General features: G+C 37.6%; 1 protein-coding gene across 2 annotated transcripts in view; it reads left to right on the top strand.

The window, feature by feature from the left end:
* Positions 1-1,458: 1,458 nt before the first annotated feature.
* LOC127657526 (zinc finger protein 609-like) overlaps positions 1,459-23,560 on the top strand; it is a 72,189-nt gene continuing 50,087 nt past the window's right edge. For both annotated transcript variants that reach the window (XM_052146368.1, XM_052146377.1), the window contains exons 1-2: positions 1,459-1,826; positions 17,133-18,001. In XM_052146368.1, the coding sequence (XP_052002328.1) occupies positions 17,258-18,001 (744 nt within the window). In that variant the 5' untranslated portion in view covers positions 1,459-1,826; positions 17,133-17,257. The remainder of the gene's footprint in view (positions 1,827-17,132; positions 18,002-23,560) is intronic.

The following is a 23,560-nucleotide window of genomic DNA, read 5'->3' as shown; positions in this document are numbered from 1 at the left end:
CTGACTTTCTTCTGCTGAACACAAACAAACTTTTTTAGGAGAATATCTCAGCTCTGTTGGTCCATACATTGCAAGTGAATGGTGACCAGAAATTTGAAGGTCCATAAAGCACATAAACGCAGCATTAAAGTAATCTATATGACTCCAGTGCATAAATCCATGCGAGAAACGGATCAATATTCAAGTCCTTTTTTTACTATAATTTCTCCTCCCTGCCCGGTAGGTGGCGATATGCACAAAGAATGCAAATCACCAAAAACAATTAATAAAGAAGAAGAATGTGAAAGTGAAAGTGGAGATTTATAAAAAAAAACACCTATAATATTGCTTGATATGAATTTAACCACTGGAGTCATATGGATTACTTTTATGTTGCCTTCATGTACTTTTTAGACCTTCAATGTTCTGGTCACCATTCACTTGCATTGTGAGGACCTACAGAGCTGAGATATTCTTCTTAAAATCTTAATTTGTGTTCAGCAGAAGAAAGAAAGTCTTAGAAATCTGTGATGGCATAAGGGTGATTAAATGATGATTTTTTTGGGTGAACTATCCCTGTAAAAGAATATTCCGGGGTCAATTCAAGTTAGGATCAGTCAACCGCATCTATAGCATGATGTTGATTACCAAAATCAAAGTTTGATTTAAAAAAAAAAAACTGGGTTACAGTGAGGCACAAATAATGAATGTATATAAAATAGTACATAAAATATGAAAGTATATATAATGTATATTCTCAAAACAGATTTTTAGCCTAATATTAAGATTTACGCATTGCAATTTCATAACACAATTCCATCAAATTGGATTGAGTTATCTTTAACAAAATTAAATAAAAACTAAATATTTTAAGTTTTATTAATTTCATTTAGTTGAACATTTTGATACGAAACTGAAATGCATAAATCTTAAAAATAGGCTAAAATATTTTTTGGAGTGTATATATTGTATATACTTAATTGTTTTATACTTTATGCATATATATATATATATATATATATATATATATATATATATATATATATATATATATATACACACACACACACACACACACACACACACACACACACACACACACACAACCATTCCAGTTGCTTTTGACTGAATTTATACTGAAATTGTACAAATGCATTTATCATTTACCCAAACAGCCGAACCATAGACTCAAGTAATATGTTACACTTAGACCTAATTGGGAATTTTTGTACTGGGAAAGGGGAATTTGAAAAGTGCACTACATTTTCAGTGTTTTAATAAACGTGTTGAGCCCATTACACATTCTGAAGCCTTGAGGAACAATCTTGGGCAGTGAGGATATGGAATGACGGATCCAGTTTCCACGTCTTATCGCGCGCTCTTCGTTTAGGGTTCAATCCATCCGGATCATTCTCCTGGATTTCATGGCGCTTCCTTCTCCTGTCCTTTAGTTACATTGTATCTCCCCTACTGAAAGGAGAGAGGGATCTAGGACTGAACTCGACAGGGGACAAAATGATTGAATATACGTGAAAATGGACGTGTCGAGATGTTGGATTTATCGCCTTGGAGTTTAGGAAGGACATTTTGGGAGAAAGCGTTGAGATTGAGATCGCGCGATGCCAGTTTCGGCTCAGTGTTGCCATTTTTGAACGGGATCTAGGAGTGTGTGTGATGGCTGCAGTCCAGCGAATCGCTGGCCTTCCCTTTCTCTAGTTTACTGGATGTGTTGGGAAGTGCACTGCTTTGGGGTCATTTGCGGAATTCCGTGCGCAAATCCAGCGGCCTTTCCACCCTGCTCTATGGAATGTACATAAGTATTCTCTGGATTGGGGTTTGCATGTGGGGTAAGTGGCGCTGGGATTAATTCATTTCTTTTGTGTGTGTGTGTGTGTGTGTGTGTGTGTGTGTGTGTGTGTGTGTGGTGGGGGGGGGGCTTTTTTATTGGTGCAGATGGAGACTGGAGGTGCTTTAGCCCGTTAGCTTTAGCTCGGTTGTCATGGCTCACACATGCTTTGACCATCATAGGGAGTCGTTTTCTTACGTGCAACACGAACCGATGCTTTACATTTTTTGCACGAGGATATTTTCTATATTTTTGTTTTTATATAAATAAAGAACACTGCATTAAAGAAATGCAAAATATAGATATAGCATGTTTAATGCATTAAAAAGAAATGCAAAATAATAATAATAATACATAAAATAACAGAAAAATGAGGTCATAATACTTTGAGTATTTCAAATAATGATTTAAAAGAATCAAGAATCTGGAATCGATTCTTCTTAAAAAAAAAAAAATCGAGAAATGTGTGAGGTGTTTACATTGCAAAACAAAAACAAATCGTCATGTTTACTGCTTGAAACTTAGAAAATAATATATCATTCAGTTCAATGACAATATTAATGACCATTTATTAAAGGAGACGATTAAGAACATTGTTGTGTGACGCGCGACGACTTTCAGTTAATTGAATCTAATAACGCATAACGACTCACTCGATTAGTCGACTAATTATTCGTCATTTTCTTGTGTAGTGAGAAAATTTGTGCATGCACTGGTTGTTTGGACAAAAAACAGGTCCAAATGTGTTTAAAACGGTGATAAAATCTGTTACTTTTGTTTTATTCACGCTGTGATTGTAGTAACCTGAGGAGAAGCTCGATTTGGTTTGAGTGTCAGATTTGTGAGATTCATTAGAGTCAAAGTGAATCACTCTCAGTGCTGGTAAAAGTCCACATCTGCATTCACATAAAGCACCCACTCCTGGAGTCAATATAATATACACCCTTCTCCAGTCACAAGTTCACCTTCATTCGTGTCAGACATGGCTGCTGAGCTGTGTGTTTCAACACTAGTTTGGCTAGTTAAAAAAAACCAAGGTATTCTTGTATACATAAACATTCATTTTTAGGTAGTCTTTGAGGTAACCTCTAGTTCTATGCAAATGGCAATCATTCAGTACCATGGTATGGATCAGTGGTACTCCATGGGACTTTGGTGTACCTTTCATTTTTAAATAAAAGTACAGTTGACATGCAATTAGCCATGATATAATTATGGTGCCATATCCAGTAACTTTGAAGCCATGGTGCTTTTTAAGGCTTCAGTGTTAAGCCATCGTATCTTCTTAATTTAATGGCGATTCTTAATTATTTTATCATTCTGTTTGATAGACAATTTAATGGAAAGATGTTTGGTTTGATATAGAAATGGACATGGTCATTATTTGTTCACGTTCATAACTCATAACCTTTAAATCAGCAGTAAAAGTGATTTATAGGTGAGACAGGGTCTGCCTTTCTACTTGTGAAAGGAGACAAAACCGAAACATCAATACTAGCATGGAGTCTTTATGGTCAGTTGCTAATGATTTTTTGCTGCAGGCTACAGGGCAATACATGTTATATTTTCACCACACCTTTAAGGTAATACATTATTTTTTTTAATCTTATTTTGGCGTAAAACACTAACAAAAAAGTGTCATACTGTGTAAATACTATTGGATATGAATATGGTAATCATTTCGTATCATAATATATCAAAGTACCATGGTATTGGTAATTGAAACAATCACTGTACTGTGGGACTGCCACAGTACTGTTTAGTATGGGAAACCTAATCACATTAAGGGTGTGTTCACACTTGGCAGGTTTGGTGCGATTGCTCTGTTAGTGCGGTTCAATTGAACAAGTGTGAACGCTGCTATCCGAACCTTGGTGCACACCAAACAAGCGGACTGAGACCACCTGAATAGTGGTTCTCGGTCCACTTCCAAACGAACTCTGGTGCGGTTCGACTGATATATGACATGGACCAAAGACGTCTAAACGGATCAATAACAGGAAGTCATTTGCCTAATGCTGACCTCAAGCATACCTGGTTCTTCTCATTATAGGAGTTAAGTTGCCCATTACAGTTCAGGACAGGCGTTGGCAATAGCGGTTCTAGCTTGTTTGACACCCTGGCGAAACCCGCTTCAACACGCCCCCAAAGTTGTTGACCCAGGGGGATGGAGGAATTTCTGTACTGTTTTGACTCCTTTTCACAATTTATTAGCTCTTCGTTTGTTCTCAGCTGGTAAAAAAAATACCACTATATAGACATCTATAAATCCAACGAGTGTATTTCGCCCAGCAGCCAGCAATGTTTTGGATGTTCGGCAAGTTCCGTTGCAAAATATACAACATAAAAGCTGTCCAATCAGGTTGTGACTTTTTCCTGATGCCTTTTGTTTTATATCTGTGTTAGGTTCTGTGTTAAAAATGCCTGCATGAACGCTAAGTGAACCAGGACTAAATGTAGCATTTTCTTTTTTGGTCCAGACAAAGAGAACCAAACTACAAGTGTGAACGCTCCCTAAGTCAGTTTACATGCGCACCTATATGCTGATTACTCCCTTAAATCAGCTTATTTAAAAAATCTGACATGGCTAGAAATCCACGTTACATGACATTTGTAATAATTGCATTATTCTCTGCTTTTGTCATCAAACTGTGAAGAGGCATGCGCTCAACATGTGCGCATTGGCGCACATTGGATGAGCTAATAAGTACACCGGGTAAGGTGTTTACATAGCATGCAATATTGGCTTAATTGGCAAAAATCAACCCATGTTGATCAGGTTATTCATAAGCCATTTATGACCTTTACGTCGATAAAGGAACACGGTTTATTGTGTTTACATGACCACATGTGCTGTCGGCTTATTAAGCATAATCTGTATAAGAATGTACATGTAAATGTGCTTATTGTGTGAAGTCTGGCTATTGAACTGGCCCAGTTCAGTGTGTGTGAATTGCTCTCCAAAATGCAGTTACTCTATTACATCTTTTTTAAAGAGACAGCACTGATATCAAGTATCCTCAAAAAAAGTATAGACAACCTTTAGAAAGCAGAGAAACCATAATATGTAGCTTATTGAAGACAAGCAGCTTCCAGAAGATAGCTTAAAGAGTTGATTTGGTTTTGGAAAGTAATCTTAATGTAGCAACATTGACACTTCGAAGAGCTTTCAAGAGTTTGACATATCCTCAAGGTTGCTTATTCAAGATATTAAATAAAAGCAAAACCAGATCAAAGTGTCAGAACATCTGTAATGCTAGAAAACATAGAAAAGTATTTTGTATGATTAAAGTGGTAACCGTATGTGATGGCAATACAGTTTAGCCCAATGATGTTGGCGGGTAGACGTTGTTGGCGACAGTGCAATCATGTTATGACCTTCCCAAATGGTATAATGATGGTATCCGATGGCAATACTATTGTACGTTGATATACAATGGTGCTGAGTGCTTACCACATTCATATACTATGGTATTTACTTGGTAATCCAAGGTGCAAAAGAGTGGTTTCACCACAAATTATAGACAAATATGTGATGTTAAGATAAGAACATTTGCTTATCTCAAATAAGCAAATGTTCTACCAACTGAGCGGCTGTGGCTCAGTTGGTAGAGCGGGTCAGCCACTAATCGCAGGGTTGGTGGTTCGAATCCCGGCCTACACGACTCCACATGCCGAAGTGTCCTTGGGCAAGACACTGAACCCCAAGTTGCTCCCAATGGCAGGCTAGCACCTTGCATAGCAGCTCTGCCTCCATTGGTGTATGAATGTGTATGTGACTGGGTGAATGAGTCACAGTGTAAAGCGCTTTGAATACCGTTAAGGTTAAAAAGGCGCTATATAAGTGCAGGCCATTTACCAAAGCTCTTCCACATTATAATTGAAGAAAAGGTCCTGGATATTAGAGGTCAAAGGATAGTGGATTTTGCCATTAATGATAACTACGGTGGTGGAAAATGCTGATAACCCATTAATCGGCCGATAGCTTTTACATTTCTATTAAAGTATGTTAAACAGTTACTATTCTATAACGAGCACAGACATGGAGGCTATAAGAGTCATACGTGAATAAAATCCCAACTTCAGTTTATTGTTCAACCAAAATCCCAATTATAACCTTGAGAACGTTACTTGCTTATCTATTCAAAATAACGTCGGCCACAGAGGGAAATGGATACATAATAAAAAAAACGATCTGCATATATTTTGTCCAAAAACAGAAAGTTCCAAAAAGCTACTATTAGCACTGATTAATCGGTAAAACCGATATATTGATCGACCTCTACTAGATATTTTGTTTTGTTATTAGGATGGGAATGTTGTAGAGTGCTTGTGTGGAGATGAGTTAGCACTCCAGGGAAAATCTTATCACCTGTATCTTAGATGCAAAGTTTACTTTTTCAGCTGTTCACTGTCTTTAGAGTTGAGTTCTGGGTAGAGTTAGATGTTTACTCCCATTACTTTAAGTTTTAAAGGCTCTTGCTCAGCTTTGGTCTAGACAACTGTGTTTTTTTTCTCTGTCGATATAGTGTAGCGCTTCTACCACAAACATACTTTGATATTGAAAGTTTCCTGACTCTGCGTTTGGAGAGTCCCAGAGAAATCAATAGACCTGAACCGGTGGAAGCTGACCAGTGGAAGAAACATATTGCGGAAGCTCTGTTATTTTTGTGAATGCTTTGACAGTTGCAGAGGGATCCATACACCGATTATGATGTTATAGTCAGTTTACTGTTGAATCACTGTTGATGCTAGGGTTGGGCGATGTCCCCTAAATTGGCAGTTGACGATGTTGACAGTAAAACATCGCGATGGACGATGATATCGTCGGTGGGGCGGGGCGGGTGGGGGGTTATATAATTTCATATAATTTTCAAAAATTATATGACAAATTATAATTTTGTTATTTTACTAACCCAACTAACGACTCGTCGGCGCTTTATCAGTAGGTTGCACGACACGTGAAGCATTTGTTTTTTAGCTTTCACTTAAGAAGAGTTGTGCACTTTTTATTTTAATACATCTCTTTACATAAATACTATTTTCCACTTAAAAACTATAATTTCGTTATTTTACTATCCCAACTGACTCATCCGCGCTTTCCAATAGGTTGCACGTAAGGGGGAAAAATATTTCTTCCACTTAAGAAGAGTTGTGCACTTTTAAGCACTTTTTATTTTAATATATCTCTTTACATAGATATTTTTTTTCTATTGAAAAACTATAATTTCGTTTTTTTACTAGCCCAACTAATTAGTAGCCTACTCATCCGGGCTTTTTAATATATTGCGCCTAAGAAAAAAAAGTCGTCTTTGGGCAGCCTTCTTGTGAAGAGAGCAGCCACAGCCATGCTCACTGATGAGCAAAAGGTCGAGGCAGAAATGACCATGTACCTGCAGGAAATGGCCATTGATGGGGAAGAGGACCCGCTGACTTGGTGGAAAACGAACGACAAAAGGTTTCCGTTCATGGCAAGATTAGCATGGAAATATCTGTGCATATGTGCTACCAGTACTCCATCCGAGCGGGTCTTCAGCACAGCGGGTAGTGTAGTTACTCCAATCCGCAGCTTATTAAAACCAGATAAAGTGAATATGTTGGTATTTCTGGCCAGAAACATAGAAATTTAAACATGGTCTATGGTGAAAGATATTAGACTTCTTTACGCATTTTTCGGCATCCGTTGTGGACCTATTCGATTTTGTATTGAACGTTTATTATTTTTTAAACATTCATTTGTGTAGTTCATATGACCACTTTACAATATTTCAATAACATAATTTATTTTGTAGCCTGTGCTGAAGTTAATTGTGCTGCTAATTATAAGTGAAATGTTAATGCCGAGTTTCGGTCTGAGTGTTGTTCCCGTTTTCTTTGTTCCCGTTTCATTTGTTGTTCTTCTATGTTTTAATAAATGTGTGTTATTCATATTCAACTTGTTTCTTTCATTTGATTTGACATTATGGATTTATGGCCAAGGAAATTTTTCTTTAAAAGTATTAACCAGACAAAAGTTATTTGACGTTCGCTGGTCTGGGTTTATCTTAAACTGCCGCTTCAGTGTATACAAGAGCTATGTGACAATGAGCAAGATTTTCTGAGACACTACAACTACTAATAATTCATTAATAAAAGGCTATTTTCTTGTAGCCTACAACATAAAATATTTTAATCTAAATGTACAGTGTAAGTAAGACATGTAAAAAAAAAGACAAGAAGCTAACAATGTCAAGATCAATATTTGTGTAGCCTGCATGACACGGTATTTTCACAGACTAACACGTCACGTCTCTGGCATATACTACAGTATTTAAAATAGCATATATGCATTAGTTATATTCTCAATTTAATTTACAGAGCAATCCCTGCAAAGTGTTTAGGTTAGAAGAGACTAGGATTAGTGAGTCACACTAGCAAGACTCGCAAAAGGGGGCGTGGCATCACGATGGTGGCTCTACATCGTGATGTTGGTCAGCCATCATCGTCCATCGGCACAACCCTAGTTGATGCACCTCATTTATTAGATGTCATGCTATGACAAATAACCATGAACTGTGGTGCATTTATGTGAGATTTTGCTTTGTGTTATCTTTTTACATTTACATTTATGCATTTGGCAGACGCTTTTATCCAAAGCGACTTACAGTGCACGTATTATTGGGACAATCCCCCCGGAGCAACCTGGAGTTAAGTGCCTTGCTCAAGGACACAATGGTGGTGGCTGTGGGGATCGAACCAGCGACCTTCTGATTAACAGTTATGTGCTTTAGCCCACTATGCCAGCACCACTCTTATCTATCACATATGAAAGCGAGTGTTATTTTATATGTGCATTTTAAGTTAAAGTGTGGCATCCGTAGGACTATATCGGTCTTATAGATATATCAGTGCTGATTGTTGCTTTTTGGAGGTATCAGTTATATGCAAAAATCTGTTGATAGTTGAGATTAGTTTTTTTTATTATTATTATTATTCCTCCCTGTTCCTCTGTGGCCGGCGCTGGAGAATTCAGCAGTTAGAACAACTTGGTTCAACTGTATGACAGCGGTTAAAAATGTCGGACAGACAATATTCTTCCATATTTCTGTCCTATCTTCTGTGCAAATTTGGTTCGTTTCATTAGATAAATCTAAACTGAAGCAACTGTATAGAAACATGCCCTGTCATAAATCGGTTATCGGCCTTTTCCTCCACTTAGATATCGGTGTCAACCTCTAATTTGCAATACATTTCATGTTTATAACCAACATTGTGAATATTGCAATGATTATAATGGACTCTTTATTTGTCCATTTTCTTAATTTTGCACCCACTAATCGTGTCTCGTGAGTATGAGAGTGTTCAGACAGAGATAATAGCGAATAGCAAATCCGCGATTCGTTTGTTTCCGCGATTCTTTGCAAAATGATGATTCAGTGATTCGTGTGCATCAATACTTAATGTTTATAGCTCCTCTGTGGCATTATAAATGTGTTTTAGTGAAAATAAATGTATGTAGATGTCTATTGTTATACTGGTGCATATAAAATAAAAATGATAAAAATGCCTGTTAATTTAGGCCTTTTAGGTTCATTAGGTCTTTTTACTAGGTTTTGACTGTATTTTATTTCTTGCTTTACACTTAAATCTAAATGACGTCAATAACATTTTGGTTGAAACGATGATTCCTCTCATTGCAGAAAACACTCATTTAACACATAACTTGATGTACTGTATATAGCATGTTTTCAAAATACTAAAATATATATTATATTCATATATTCAAATACTATATATATATATTCAAGCTGCATAGTTCTTGGCATCAGCCTAACTCCACTGTTTATAAATAAGGGGATTGAATAAGATGTACATCTCATTGACTTTTAAAGGGATCAAACAGGCTTTGGTGCACAGGTTAGCTACAGATGTTACAAACCTAATTTGACCCCTTTGGGTGTTTGTTCCAGGCGAACAGCTGCAGTCTTTAGATCTACCCACTGTGAAAGAATGACCATCTGGGATTATGTAGTGCACGCACGGCCGTCAAATGATGGCTTGCCAATGAAGGGGCCTTGAATCAATACAAGGTTTTGTGTCTTGTTCTTGGTGGGCTGTTACCATTTACAAAACATAGTTCCAGAGAATCCAATGGCTCTCTTGCTTCTAGTTTTATTGATTGGTAGATGGTAGAAAATAAATCTTTATTTGGATGGCAGTCAAATCATCTTCATGCACATTAGGGATGTAACTTTGGAGTAAAAATTTAAAGAAGCAATCATGGTATAATGGCTAGTGACGGGCGATATTATTATTACTTTTGATCAAGACCAAGAGATCAGGCTATCACTTATACCAATAACAATATGATACTTCTGTAAAATGTAGTTTTCATGGTTCTGAAGTTAAAATGGACCATTTAGCCATTTAGCACTGGATTAAAATGTCATCATTATTATCATTAAATAAATTGCAAGAAATATATAATTATATTTTAAGGCTGGGATATTTTACACGTTAGATTCTGCAATTCATAGTAGACTGTTTAAAGCATTAAAAAAAAGTAACGCAATTAATGCATTATTTGTTTTTTGCACAAAGTTTTCCCCCACTTCCTATGGCCAAAATTGGAATATAGAAATTTCCACAAGGCACAAGCTTAACTTGACTGCACATCCTAGCACAATAACGTATTGTGTGGTGCACGCTAACGGATTTACTGTACCCAGAATGGACACTTCTCCCGCAAATGGTGAGCCAGGTGTGGGAGAGATACTGGTACAGAGATACAGTTCAAGTCAGAAGTTCACATACACTTTAGACAAAGACTCAGCTTTTCACAATTCCTGAAATTTAATCATAGAAAACATTCCCTGTCTTAGGTCAGTTAGGATCACTACTTTATTTTTAGAATGTGAAATGTCAGAATAATAGTAGAGAGAATTATTTATATCTTTTATCACATTCCCAATGGGCCAGAAGTTTACATACACTTTGTTAGTATTTGGTTGCATTGCCTTTAAATTGTTTAACTTGGGTCAAGCATTTGGCATGCCTTCCAAGCTTCTCACAATAAGTTGCTGGAATTTTGTCCCATTCCTCCAGACAGAACTGGTGTAACTGAGTCAGGTTTGTTTGCCTCATTGCTCGCAGATGCTTTTTCAGTTCTGTCCACAAATGTTCTATCAGACTGAGGTCAGGGCTTTGTGATGGCCACTCCAAAACCTTGACTTTATTGTCCTTAAACCGTTTTGCCACAACTTTGGATGTATGCTTGGGGTCATTGTCCATTTGGAACACCCATTTGAGACGAGCTTTAACTTCCTTGCTTATGTCTTTAGATGTTGCTTCAATATATCCAACAAATTTTCCTTCCTCTTGATGCCATCTGTTTTGTGAAGTGCATCAGTCCCTCCTGCATGATCCTTCCACCCCCATGCTTCACGGTTGGGATGGTGTTCTTCGGCTTGCAAGCCTCACCCTTTTTCCTCCAAACAAAACAATAGTAATTGTGGCCAAACAGTTCAATTAGTTTCATTAGACCAGAGGACATTTCTCCAAAAAGTAAGATCTTTGTCCCCATGTGCACTTGCAAATTGTAGTCTTGCTTTTTTTATGGCGGTTTTAGAGCTGTGGCTTCTTCCTGGCTGAGCGGCCTTTTAGATTATGTTGATATAGGACTTGTTTTACTGTGGATATACACTCACCTAAAGGATTATTAGGAACACCATACTAATACTGTGTTTGACCCCCTTTCGCCTTCAGAACTGCCTTAATTCTACGTGGCATTGATTCAACAAGGTGCTGAAAGCATTCTTTAGAAATGTTGGCCCATATTGATAGGATAGCATCTTGCAGTTGATGGAGATTTTTGGGATGCACATCCAGGGCACGAAGCTCCCGTTCCACCACATCCCAAAGATGCTCTATTGGGTTGAGATCTGGTGACTGTGGGGGCCATTTTAGTACAGTGAACTCATTGTCATGTTCAAGAAACCAATTTGAAATGATTCGAGCTTTGTGATATGGTGCATTATCCTGCTGGAAGTAGCCATCAGAGGATGGGTACATGGTGGCCATAAAGGGATGGACATGGTCAGAAACAATGCTCAGGTAGGCCGTGGCATTTAAACGATGCCCAGTTGGCACTAAGGGGCCTAAAGTGTGCCAAGAAAACATCCCCCACACCATTACACCACCACCACCAGCCTGCACAGTGGTAACAAGGCATGATGGATCCATGTTCTCATTCTGTTTACGCCAAATTCTGACTCTACCATCTGAATGTCTCAACAGAAATCGAGACTCATCAGACCAGGCAACATTTTTCCAGTCTTCAACTGTCCAATTTTGGTGAGCTCTTGCAAATTGTAGCCTCTTTTTCCTATTTGTAGTGGAGATGAGTGGTACCCGGTGGGGTCTTCTGCTGTTGTAGCCCATCCGCCTCAAGGTTGTGCGTGTTGTGGCTTCACAAATGCTTTGCTGCATACCTCGGTTGTAATGAGTGGTTATTTCAGGCAAAGTTGCTCTTCTATCAGCTTGAATCAGTCGGCCCATTCTCCTCTGACCTCTAGCATCAACAAGGCATTTTCGCCCACAGGACTGCCGCATACTGGATGTTTTTCCCTTTTCACACCATTCTTTGTAAACCCTAGAAATGGTTGTGCGTGAAAATCCCAGTAACTGAGCAGATTGTGAAATACTCAGACCGGCCCGTCTGGCACCAACAACCATGCTACGCTCAAAATTGCTTAAATCACCCTTTCTTTCCCATTCTGACATTCAGTTTGGAGTTCAGGAGATTGTCTTGACCAGGACCACACCCCTAAATGCATTGAAGCAACTGCCATGAGATTGGTTGATTAGATAATTGCATTAATAAGAAATTGAACCGGTGTTCCTAATAATCCTTCAGGTGAGTGTAGATACTTGTCTACCTGTTTCCTCCAGCATCTTCACAAGCACCTTTGCTGTTGTTCTATGATTGATTTGCACTTTTCACACCAAACTACGTTCATCTCTAGGAGACAGAATGCGTCTCCTCCTTGAGCGGTATGATGGCTGCGTGGTCACATGGTGTTTATACTTGCATACAGTTATTTGTACAGATGAATGTGGGACCTTCAGGAATTTGGGAATTGCTCCATACTTGTGGAGGTCCACCATTTGTATTCTGATGTCTTTGCTGATTTCTTTTCATTTTCCCATGATGTCAAGCAAAGAGTCACTGAGTTTGAAGGTGGGCCTTAAAATACATCCACAGGTACACCTCCAATTCAGTACACCTCCTATCAGAAGCTAATTGTCTAAAGGCTTGCAATTATTTTCAGAAATTTTCCAAGCTGCTTAAAGGCACAGTTAACTTAGTGTATGTAAACTTCAGACCCACTGGAATTGTGATATAGTCAATTAAAAGTGAAACAATCTGTCTGTAAACAATTGTTGGAAAGGTTGCTCATGTCATACACAAAGTAGATGTCCTAAACCATTTGCCAAAACTCTAGTTTGCTAATATGAAATCTGTGGAGTGGTCAAAAAATAGTTTTAATGAATTCAACCTAAATGTATGTAAACTTCTGACTTCAACTGTACATCTGAAACAATGTCAAAAGCAAATTAAATTTCAGAATTCAATTGGTTTTATATTTGTATGCATAGTGTAATAATGCATTGGTAATGTACACATAAGTTTATTTTGTAAACTTTTATAACTTTTAATTAGAGCATGTCTAATTAAATCAAATATTTATACCTGTAAAAAATGTGTCTATATCCGCAAAAACATATAAATAAAAGAACTGATGACAAAGTTTAAAATAAATATATTTCTGATTATATTTTAAGGTTTGTTTTAATGTACCACATTTAATCACGATTACTCACAGAAAACAGTGTGATTTACATTGATTACATTTATTATATATTTAGAACAATTTCACAAAATTACCAATTGTTTAACAACTTTTAATTTACGTTTATGCATTTTGTAGATATAAATACATGGATTTAAATTTAAAGTTGTTATATAATTTATTTTGATGTGAATACAGTTTTTTTGCTTGTATGTTATAAAAATCTCTCCGTCAGTGCTGTAAATTAAACAAGGAACCTTCTAATATAGCACATTACAAAAATATGATTTAAATAAATATTCCTGGATCAATACAAGTTAAGTTCAATTGACAGCATTTGTGGCATAATTTTGATTACCAAAATAAATTAATTTCGACTCTTCCGTCCTTTTCTTTAAAAAAAAGCACATCTGGATTACAGTGAGGCTCTGGTGTAACTTCAAGGAACTCTTTCACCTTTTTTTTACAAAGTTTTGTGTGAATTTGAGAAAATGTAAATTCTAAGAGTGTTTTTTTAACCAATTTTTATAATCAATATTATGCCACAAATGCTGTCGATTGAGCTTAACTTATTGAAACCAGTATTTTCCTTAAACAAATTCACAACAGGGCCCAAACTATGCAGTTGAATTGACATTTATTTAACAAATATAATAATCAACACAACCAAAACTGCAGTAAACTTTAAAATAAATTTATTTTAAGGATATATTTAGGAACCATTCAAATGAAGATTGCATTAATTTAACTATATATCTTTTTTTTTTACTCAAGACCATAATATATACATTTTTCAAGATCTATCTGCATATCCCTAATAGTAACACATTGGCCATTCAAGATAGACAATTCAGAATAAAGTGTCTAAAATAATATGCTCAGTAGGGGCGGCTGTGGCTCAGGTGGTAGAGCGGGTTGTCCACTAATCGTTGGTGGTTCGATACCCGGCCCACACGACTCCACATGCCAAAGTGTCCTTGGGCAAGACACTGAACCCCAAGTTGCTCCCAATGGCAGGTCATTGCTCTGCCGTGAATGTGTGTGTGAATGGTTGAATGAGTCGCTGTGTAAAGCACTTTGAATACCGCTAAGGTTAAAAGGCGCTATATAAGTGCAGACCATTTACCATTTAGTAGTGCTATGTGTTTTTTTTTTTGATGATCAGAGACTCAAGAACCTAAATATTCATTTTAGTGGGGCTCAGACTATATGAAAAGCTGATGTAAGCTACTGCATATTTAACAAAACCCTCCGCTCACTGGCCTGATCTGCAGTTAAGCTTGCTGAAGCATTTCAAACATGGAAAGACTAACAAGAATTAATCTGATGTTTACAGATGTAGCGTGTGGAATTGGGTTTTTATTAGAACTCTGTGGTCATTTAAGTTGTTTTCCAGCTCTTTGTGTGTTCGAGCCCCCTCATCACTGCGGGGCAAACGCTGCAGACTTGAGTGTTAATTATTTACACTCTCAGAGGTCAAAGTGCATGCTCCTTTGACTTTTGTTAGCTTCTTATAGCCGTACCCTCGCTAGGCAGAGATGACCTGTGAAAACAGAATGGTTGCTTTAAATAGTTTACGGCGCACATCAGGCTTTGAATGAGGACCAATAACAGCAGACACGTGGAAGAACAAGGTTACATCTGCTTTTGTTGCCTTATTATTTTCATTCATGTTTACCTTACATTACTAATAAAAATTAAGGAAATTAACTGCCTGTAATATTAGGCTATAGGCTAAACGTTCTGAAGGTCACTAAGCATTTTTTTTATGCTGAATATTCTTTTTGCATTTAAATTAAGAGTGTAACATAATGCTTTCTATGATTTTGATTTGCAAAACTCTTTAAGCTATAGATATTTGATATATAAAGATCAATAAAGTTGTCCACTTTTCAATATATTATTATGTTGACAAATGGGTTAATGACGTGACTCATGTTTTTGCCCGGATCTATTAAGCTATCCAAAAATAAATGCATTCACACAAAACGATTACTTGAACCACACCTCTGCTATGATGAACATGTTTTCTGTTACTGAGTTCAAAGTCCTTTTGATAATTTTTTTTTTTCAGGAGCTTGAAGGAAAAAATGTCATGTGGTGTAACTGTTTGGAAATGGTTGTAAATGTAATTAAAAGCTGACATTTTTTTCAAGAGTTTTTTTTGGCACGCGTAGTACATCATTATCTTTTATTATTATTTCTTTAAAAAAAATGAGCAGTGAAACAATTTTGTTTTAAAATAATATTCATATTTGAAAGTCATTTTGTGTACCCAACATGTTGATTGCTATTATGTTGAAAATGACAGAAAATAATACAAAAAACATCATAAACTAGAGAAGACCCTGATATAATATATCTGATATATGAAAATCTCTTGATATTCTTGAATCAAAAATTAATTCATTTATATATATATATATAAAAAACTTGAGTGGCTTGAGTAGCTCAGCAAGTAAAGACGCTGACTACTTCACCTGGAGTCGCAAGTTCGAATCCAGGGTGTGTTGAGTGTCTCTAGTCAGGCTTCCTAAGCAACCAATTGGCCCGGTTGCTAGGGTGGGTAGAGTCACATTGGGTTAACCTCATCGTGGTTGCCATAACGTGGTTCTCACTCTCTGTGGGGCACGTGGTGAGTTGTGCGTGGATGCCGTGGAGAATAGTGTGAAGCCTCCGCGCGCGCTAGGTCTCCGCGGTAACACGCTCAACGAGCCATGTGATGAGATGCGCGGATTGATGGTCTCGGACGCGGAGACAACTGAGATTCGTCCTCCACCACCTGGATTGAGGCGAGTCACTACGCCACCACGAGGACCTAGAGTGTTTTGAGTATTGGGCATTCCAAATTGGGGAGAAAAGAGGAGAAAACAATTACATATAAGATAAATAAATAATAATGATTAAGTATTATAAGTTGAATTTTTTTGGTAGAAAATGCTATAAAGTTGAAACCGAAGACGAAACCGAAATTTGTAAACTTGTACAAAAACGAGATAACTTTTTCTTCTTTTTTATTGGCCAAGTGGGCACAGTTGTCCGCTGTTACCAATAATCTCAAAATAGCCCAGTATAATTGGCAATTGGCTTGGTTGAATTATTCACTCTATCACTACACAAATTGATAAGAAATATTATACAGCCCTAAAACATTATTCATGTTGATGTTTGCATGTTTGTTTAGTTCACAATTTCAGCTTGTATGTAGCCTTCTTGGCATGCATTGAACCTGAATTAATAATTCATAAAAAAAATTTGTCTTTTAAAATACATAAATATGTTTGAAAAGTGAAGACCAACTGCTCAGATATTGGCTAGAAATAAGTCTGTCAAAATTGTGTTTCTGCAATCTTTATTTGGCATAATTTGGTAAATAGAGCCCATATTTAGTGCAAAAAAATAGCATTTCCTTAACATTTTGTTTTCACAGTATAATTTCAAGACGGATAATCCCTCTTTATATGTCTCTCCTCTAGGGCAAAATGTGGGCGGCTGCGAAGTTGACATCAATACGTTGAGGCTACTGATTCCCTTCTCCCCACATCCCTGCAGTCTGAGTGATCAGACGTTACTGTGACAAACCTGGGCCGCTGGCACTAAAATGTCCCTAAGTGGTGGCACTGCAGGCGGGAAAGGTGTGGACTCAAATGCGGTGGACACTTACGACAGCGGTGATGAGTGGGATATCGGGGTTGGAAATCTGATTATCGACCTTGACGCTGACTTAGAAAAGGATAAACTCGAAATGTCTGGCACCAAGGACGGAGGCGGAATGGCAGCCCCACCTAGCGCCGTCGCGGCTCTTCCAGATAATATCAAATTCGTTAGCCCCATTAGCGCCCCTCAGGGCAAAGAGAGCAAATCGAAATCGAAACGCAACAAAAATTCTAAAGACAATGGCAAATCTCCTGCTTCAGACGGAGCCAAAAAGGAGCATCAGGGACGAACCCAAGTGGACGTTACTGGTGCGACGGGTAATTCCGGAGGAAGTGGCAACTCTACGCCTGGAAAAGGCAACGAGAAGGGTGCGAAATCCTCCCGCGGTGTATCAAACAGCAAAAAGGATAAGAATGTATCGAGTGGGAAAAGTAAAAAGGACAAAAGCGAAAGCGGACCTGTTGCAGTCATTGCAATTGAGAAGGAAATTGTCGCGAATGCTCAGGCATTTGGAATCGCGCGCAACACCTCATTTGACAATATGCAGAATGCGGACTGTGTGACAGAGCAACTTGGGAATAATGCATTGGAATCTGTTGGAATTGTCTCTCCGTTAGCTATTAAATCCGAACCCGAGGAGCTTGACGGGGGAGAGTGCAGAGCTTTGAAGAAGATGAAAAATGAAAAGGTAAGCGCGGCTGGCCCGCTTGAGCATTTGAACAATTTAGCAGCAAATGGAAAGTGTGTTATTGAAGTATTGATTGCTTGAGTCAATATTAATGATCTAAACATCTGAATGTGAAAGAGTTATTTCTTCTGCACTAGGGTATGATGCCTCTTGCAGAACTCATTCTGTTTTAGGTTTAGGCAATTGGAGCTTTTTTTATTGTCCTTTTTGGAACTTTTATTGGTTGGGATGTGGATGGAAGGCAGGACATGGAATAGCGAATTGTTGCGTACCTGATTTGAACTTTCATTGGCCACGCAACAACAAAGCCACATTTCTGGCATTTCCGACCTTATTAAAATAACTTCTTTGTTCTCAGAGATGGTTTGTGCACTTCAAAAAATTATATAAACAACATTTATTGTTCAAAGATAACATTGAAATGCATGGGTTCTTACCATTGTGACTTTTTAATTGTCTATGTGATTTAATTGTAAGGTTGTTAGGGTGAATTCTTTATTACAGTTGTGCAAGCTATCAATAGAGGAAACTGTAGGATTGTTTTGTCTGTTGGTGTGTTTCCCAGGGCCTTGCAATGAGGGTGGGGGCAGGGTTGGTGCTCAGACCCTCCTAAACTCACTGTTCTAAACTTGCTTTGGGGGTAGGGCTTATACCCAAGCTTTTAATCAGTGTAGAAAGGTTTCTGTGCTTCCAGGCATCATAAAAATTGGGAAGGAAATTCCAATTAGAAGCCTGAAGCTTCAAATGCAGTTTCAGACTTCAAGCAGATAATTGATGCCAGTGTGCGTCTTTGTCACTTACACATCTGCCTTTTATCTCTGGAAAATGAAATGATGTAACTTTTTGCAAGTGCATAGTATTCATTTGAAAGAACGACTATGCATTCATGCTAGTTTAGGGTGCTACTGTTAAGATTTAAGTAACTTGGCTAACATTTAAAATTCCAGTCGCCATAAACAACCTATCCTGTTGACTTCTCTTCTGGGTTAAAGCTTTTAAGGTTGCTCCCTAAGCTTTTTAGTCTCTTGAAATGGCATGCTGTGACAAGTTAAATCTATTGTAGATAGGATCAGTAGCCATCTTAAAATGATACAATTTCAGAGCGCTCAAGAACAAATGTTGTATTGATGACCCAAATGCTATAAATCAAAGTCAAATTCTGTACTTCCCCCAAGTTTCCACTGTGCACAAACTTCATGGAAACATGTTAGTACAAAAGAGGTCTTTGCTTGCCTTTTACTGTTACTAATCACATGAGAGTTCCCTCCCGGGGCCCTGAATATTCCCCCCTGGGGCGAGTGGATATTATACAATTAAGAGATTTAATACTTGCAATTAAGTGGACTTATAATTAATTCTTTGTATTGACCAATTTATAGTGATTAAGACCTTGAGCACATTCAATCGGTTTATCCTTTGAGACTTAAGAGTTTGTTCATTTAAGTTATACATTAAACATTTTCTAGGCAGATATTAGGCTATATATATATATATAAAATATAGACATGACCTGAGCTCCATGATTGTTAATCAATGTTATATGCTTCTGTTGAAGCCATAACTCTGTGTTATTTACATTTATGCATTTGGCAGACGCTTTTATCCAAAGCGACTTACAGAGCACTTATTACAGGGACAATCCCCCCCGGAGCAACCTGGAGTTAAGTGCCTTGCTCAAGGACACAATGGTGGTGGCTGTGGGGCGTGAACCAGCGTCCTTCTGATTACCAGATTACCAGTTATGTGCTTAGACCACTACACCACCATCACTCCATCTATTTCTAGATCTGCCCCCGACCAATCGTTAGACGCAGTCGTTAGTTTAAGCCATTAAACATAGTGTAGTGTAGGTATAAAATTAAGAAAGATGTAACTTTTACGTAACTTCTTTTAACTTAAAACTTGATTTTGATCATTAAGTCTCCTCACATTCATTCTCTTTCTGTCACATTCCTCATTGATAGGCCCAGGGGAGGGGTCTTTTGTCTCCTCAGGTATGAATAACAATCAATATTCATGATGGTTCACGCCGCCTCACATATGAGCTTTCAACACGAAACGTGTCTTACAAAAGTTAAATTACTATATTGTTTTGTATGAATGAGTGATCAGGATGGTTCTCACATCATTGTGTAGCAAAAACTCTAGGCTACAAGATCCAGTTCTCAAAGGTCTTGTGGACAAATGTTTAGTATGTGTTAAATGGCCTTCTTTCAATGACTTAAAAAACCCCGCATATAAACGTTATTTTCTCAAAAATACAAACATGTACACACATGTTGCTCACATATTATTGTAGCCCAGTTTGTGCTGAATACAGTGTTATCAGACTTTATCCATTAATATGTTTTTAAGCAACTGAAAAAAAGCACAAATGTCAAGGAATGTCAAAACTTCTCGAGGGCCCAAAATACCCTCAGACCCCAGAGGGTTAAAGCAGCAAGGTTATCATGCCCACCTTTACTTTGGGTCTGATTTTTAGGTATACTAGTAGTCCTGTTTTGTGCAAAATCACATTTAAATCAAATTGCTGAGACTGCTGAGATTCAACTGTAAAAAAAAAAAGTCATCAGGCTCATAATACAAAGGTGCAAAGGCCATGAGGAAAAAAATACAAGGTGGCAAAATACCAGCAGTTAAAGCAATTTCAGATCTGGGCAACAAAGACCTTTCGTGGCGCGTTTCCTTCAGCTTTGTACATGGCGACTGCAAGTATGTCTGGACGGGTGTCAAAGGCAGCAGCGATTGTGGGGGAAGGGAGCGCGGAAAGCGCGCACTGCTAATTCAGCTCATGAAAGGCGTGTGCAGCGAGAGCAGCTGTCCTTCATTGTCAGCCAGCAAATTTACAGCATGCCTCATTTCACCTCTCAATGTGAGCAGAGAGAAAGCTAGAGGGCAGAGCAGAGGGAGATAAACAAACACAGACAGATAAATGAGGGATGGAATGAATGCATAAACTTTCTGAATGATTCATTCATGAATTAGACCGATTCAGATCTCAAGTTATCCAGTCACCCTTGAACAAGTTTGTTTTACAAAGTCAGTCCAAAATCAGTTTGAGTTTTTATTAAAAATGGATGTTAAACACATTATCTATATAAATATATTATAAGGTTTTTCTACGTTAGGATTTAGACTTGAGGACGCACTTTAAAGGTAACAATTATACATTTATAAGCTATTTCTACATATTTGAATGAAGTGCGAAACCACGGCGGTTAACAGCTCTCTGTAACACTTATTTTACAGTGTCCTTGTTATAAATATTGGATGGAGTGACTATAGTAATAACAGTAAATTATGCATAATTACAAGCAACTAACCCCAACCATAAACCTATAGTAAGTACATGTTGTTAAGTAATATTACTCCGTAATTACGTGTGTGCTTGCACTATAACAAGAACGCTGTAAAATAAAGTGTAACCCATCTCTCTGAAGGGGAAGATTTTCTGTGAATTATGACTTAAATATCAGTCTGTTCTAGGGCTGGGCAATTATTATTATTATTATTTTTTTTTCTTTTTTTTTATCGGTTCGAATTTACATTTGGACACCATTTAAATTTTTTTCTTAAACTGAGGAATCAAGGTTTTGCATACAAATATTAGCAAACGCTATCTAGATAGATTCATTGTAAATCCAATAAAGGCTGAATAAGGAAGATTTAAAAAAATATATCTTTGTGCTTTGCTTGATGCGGCCCCCAATCTGATCAGCTGCACATTTAAGAGAGGTTAACAACATGGAGACATACAGTGTGATTGTAGCTCAACGTCATCTAGCATGTATTAGTGCACTGTAGTGTTGTCACGGTAGTTTCAGTAGTCTGTACCGATGCCAGTGAAATTTCACGGTTCTCGATACCACAGCAAAAATATGCTAATATGATAATGTACTATTGAACATAAATATTGTTCATTTTAATAATTATTGTTAAATAATTATTACTATTTTCCAGAACATGTTTTAAAGTTTAATTTAATAAAAAATATATATTTTTAAATGTAATCATCAAAGTTGGAATTCTTAAAATTTTTAATAAGTGAAAATATTACTTTTTTTACATGTCAATGAATTTTGTTTTTGTGCTTTTTTCTTGCTTGTGATAAATTCATTAATAATTGTTATTATTTTTATAAATGTTTTTATTGAATTTCTTCAATTTCAAGCATCTGGCTTTTATTTTGATTCATGCTTTTATTATGACGTGTGTTCATTGCCGTAAGCTTCACTTTTCCGTATAAACCGTTCGCATCGTAGTGTGATCATTGAAGACTTTTACTGTAAGTCACGTCTGAAACCTCACCTCTTTACACTGTCCTTTGAGTCTGACAAATGAAATGCAGGACAGTGTTTGTATTTATAGAAATATGTGGTTTGGTTTATATGTACAGTGGATTTGTTCTCTGCCTTGTCATCTCAAACAATTGGCACTTTTCCACTGCACGTTACAGTTCGTCTTGACTCTTTTACTTTGAGCTTGCTTTTCCGCTGCTGTTTAGTGCCGCCTCAACGTGGGTGCGATTATAGGCTGATCGTCAGTTGCGCCGCCTCTACTGCCGTGACATCATCTTAAACGCGACATTAAACAATAACACAACCGCTAGCTTTTAGCTACTAGCTCATTGTGCTGCATAAAGCAGTTGTTGCATGGTGACTTTACACAAGTGTAACAGTTAAATTGACCTGGTTGTTTTAGAAGCAAGCTTTCCAGTAGCTGGTCAACTAAATAAAGTTAAGCTTTCAAGCAGAGTATAGAGATAACATAACACAACATACCATCCTCCATCGTGGCTGAGTCCAGGGTACTCTCCTTCCCTTTGATCGCCGATCTAAATAGTGTCCATATGGATGAACCACTTCCACTTTTCCTTGATGGTTCTGTAGTCACTTGGTTATAACTTTTCCCTACGCTGTTGGTAGGTCCGGTGGTAGCTGTGTGTGGCCAACAGCTGAGACACTTCCTGAAAGTCTTTTTCGTTTCACGTCCTTTCATCCGTCGCTAACAAGAGGAACGTCTGCACCTCGTTTATTGACCGTGAACAATGACGCGTGAACAAATGACAATGCAATCGCTGTTGCTAACTTTAAATTTAGTTGGTTGATGTCCCGTGTCGCAAATCCAGTGATGCTGGTAGTGACTATTCTCTCTGACCAGTCAGTGATCTTCAGGGTTTTGACGTCACATTTAGTATCGGCTTGGCTCGCTTGGAACCTCGACGATATGGTACTAAAAAAAGTACCAGGTAGGGTTGTGCCGATGGACGATATCATCGTCCATCGTGATGGCTGACCAACATCACAATGTAGAGCCACCATCGTGATGCCACGCCCCCTTTTGCGAGTCTTGCTAGTGTGACTCACTAATCCTAGTCTCTTCTATAGTTAACCTAAAAACTTTGCAGGGATTGCTCTGTAAATTAAATTGAGAATATAACTAATGCATATATGCTATTTTAAATACTGTAGTATATGCCAGAGACGTGACGTGTTAGTCTGTGAAAATACTGTGTCAGGCGGGCTACACAAATATTGATCTTGACAAGGTTAGCTTCTT

The sequence above is a fragment of the Xyrauchen texanus genome, chromosome 2, assembly GCF_025860055.1.
Source record: "Xyrauchen texanus isolate HMW12.3.18 chromosome 2, RBS_HiC_50CHRs, whole genome shotgun sequence".
NCBI classification, from domain to species: domain Eukaryota; kingdom Metazoa; phylum Chordata; class Actinopteri; order Cypriniformes; family Catostomidae; genus Xyrauchen; species Xyrauchen texanus.
This window is presented reverse-complemented; position numbering and strand designations above follow the sequence as displayed.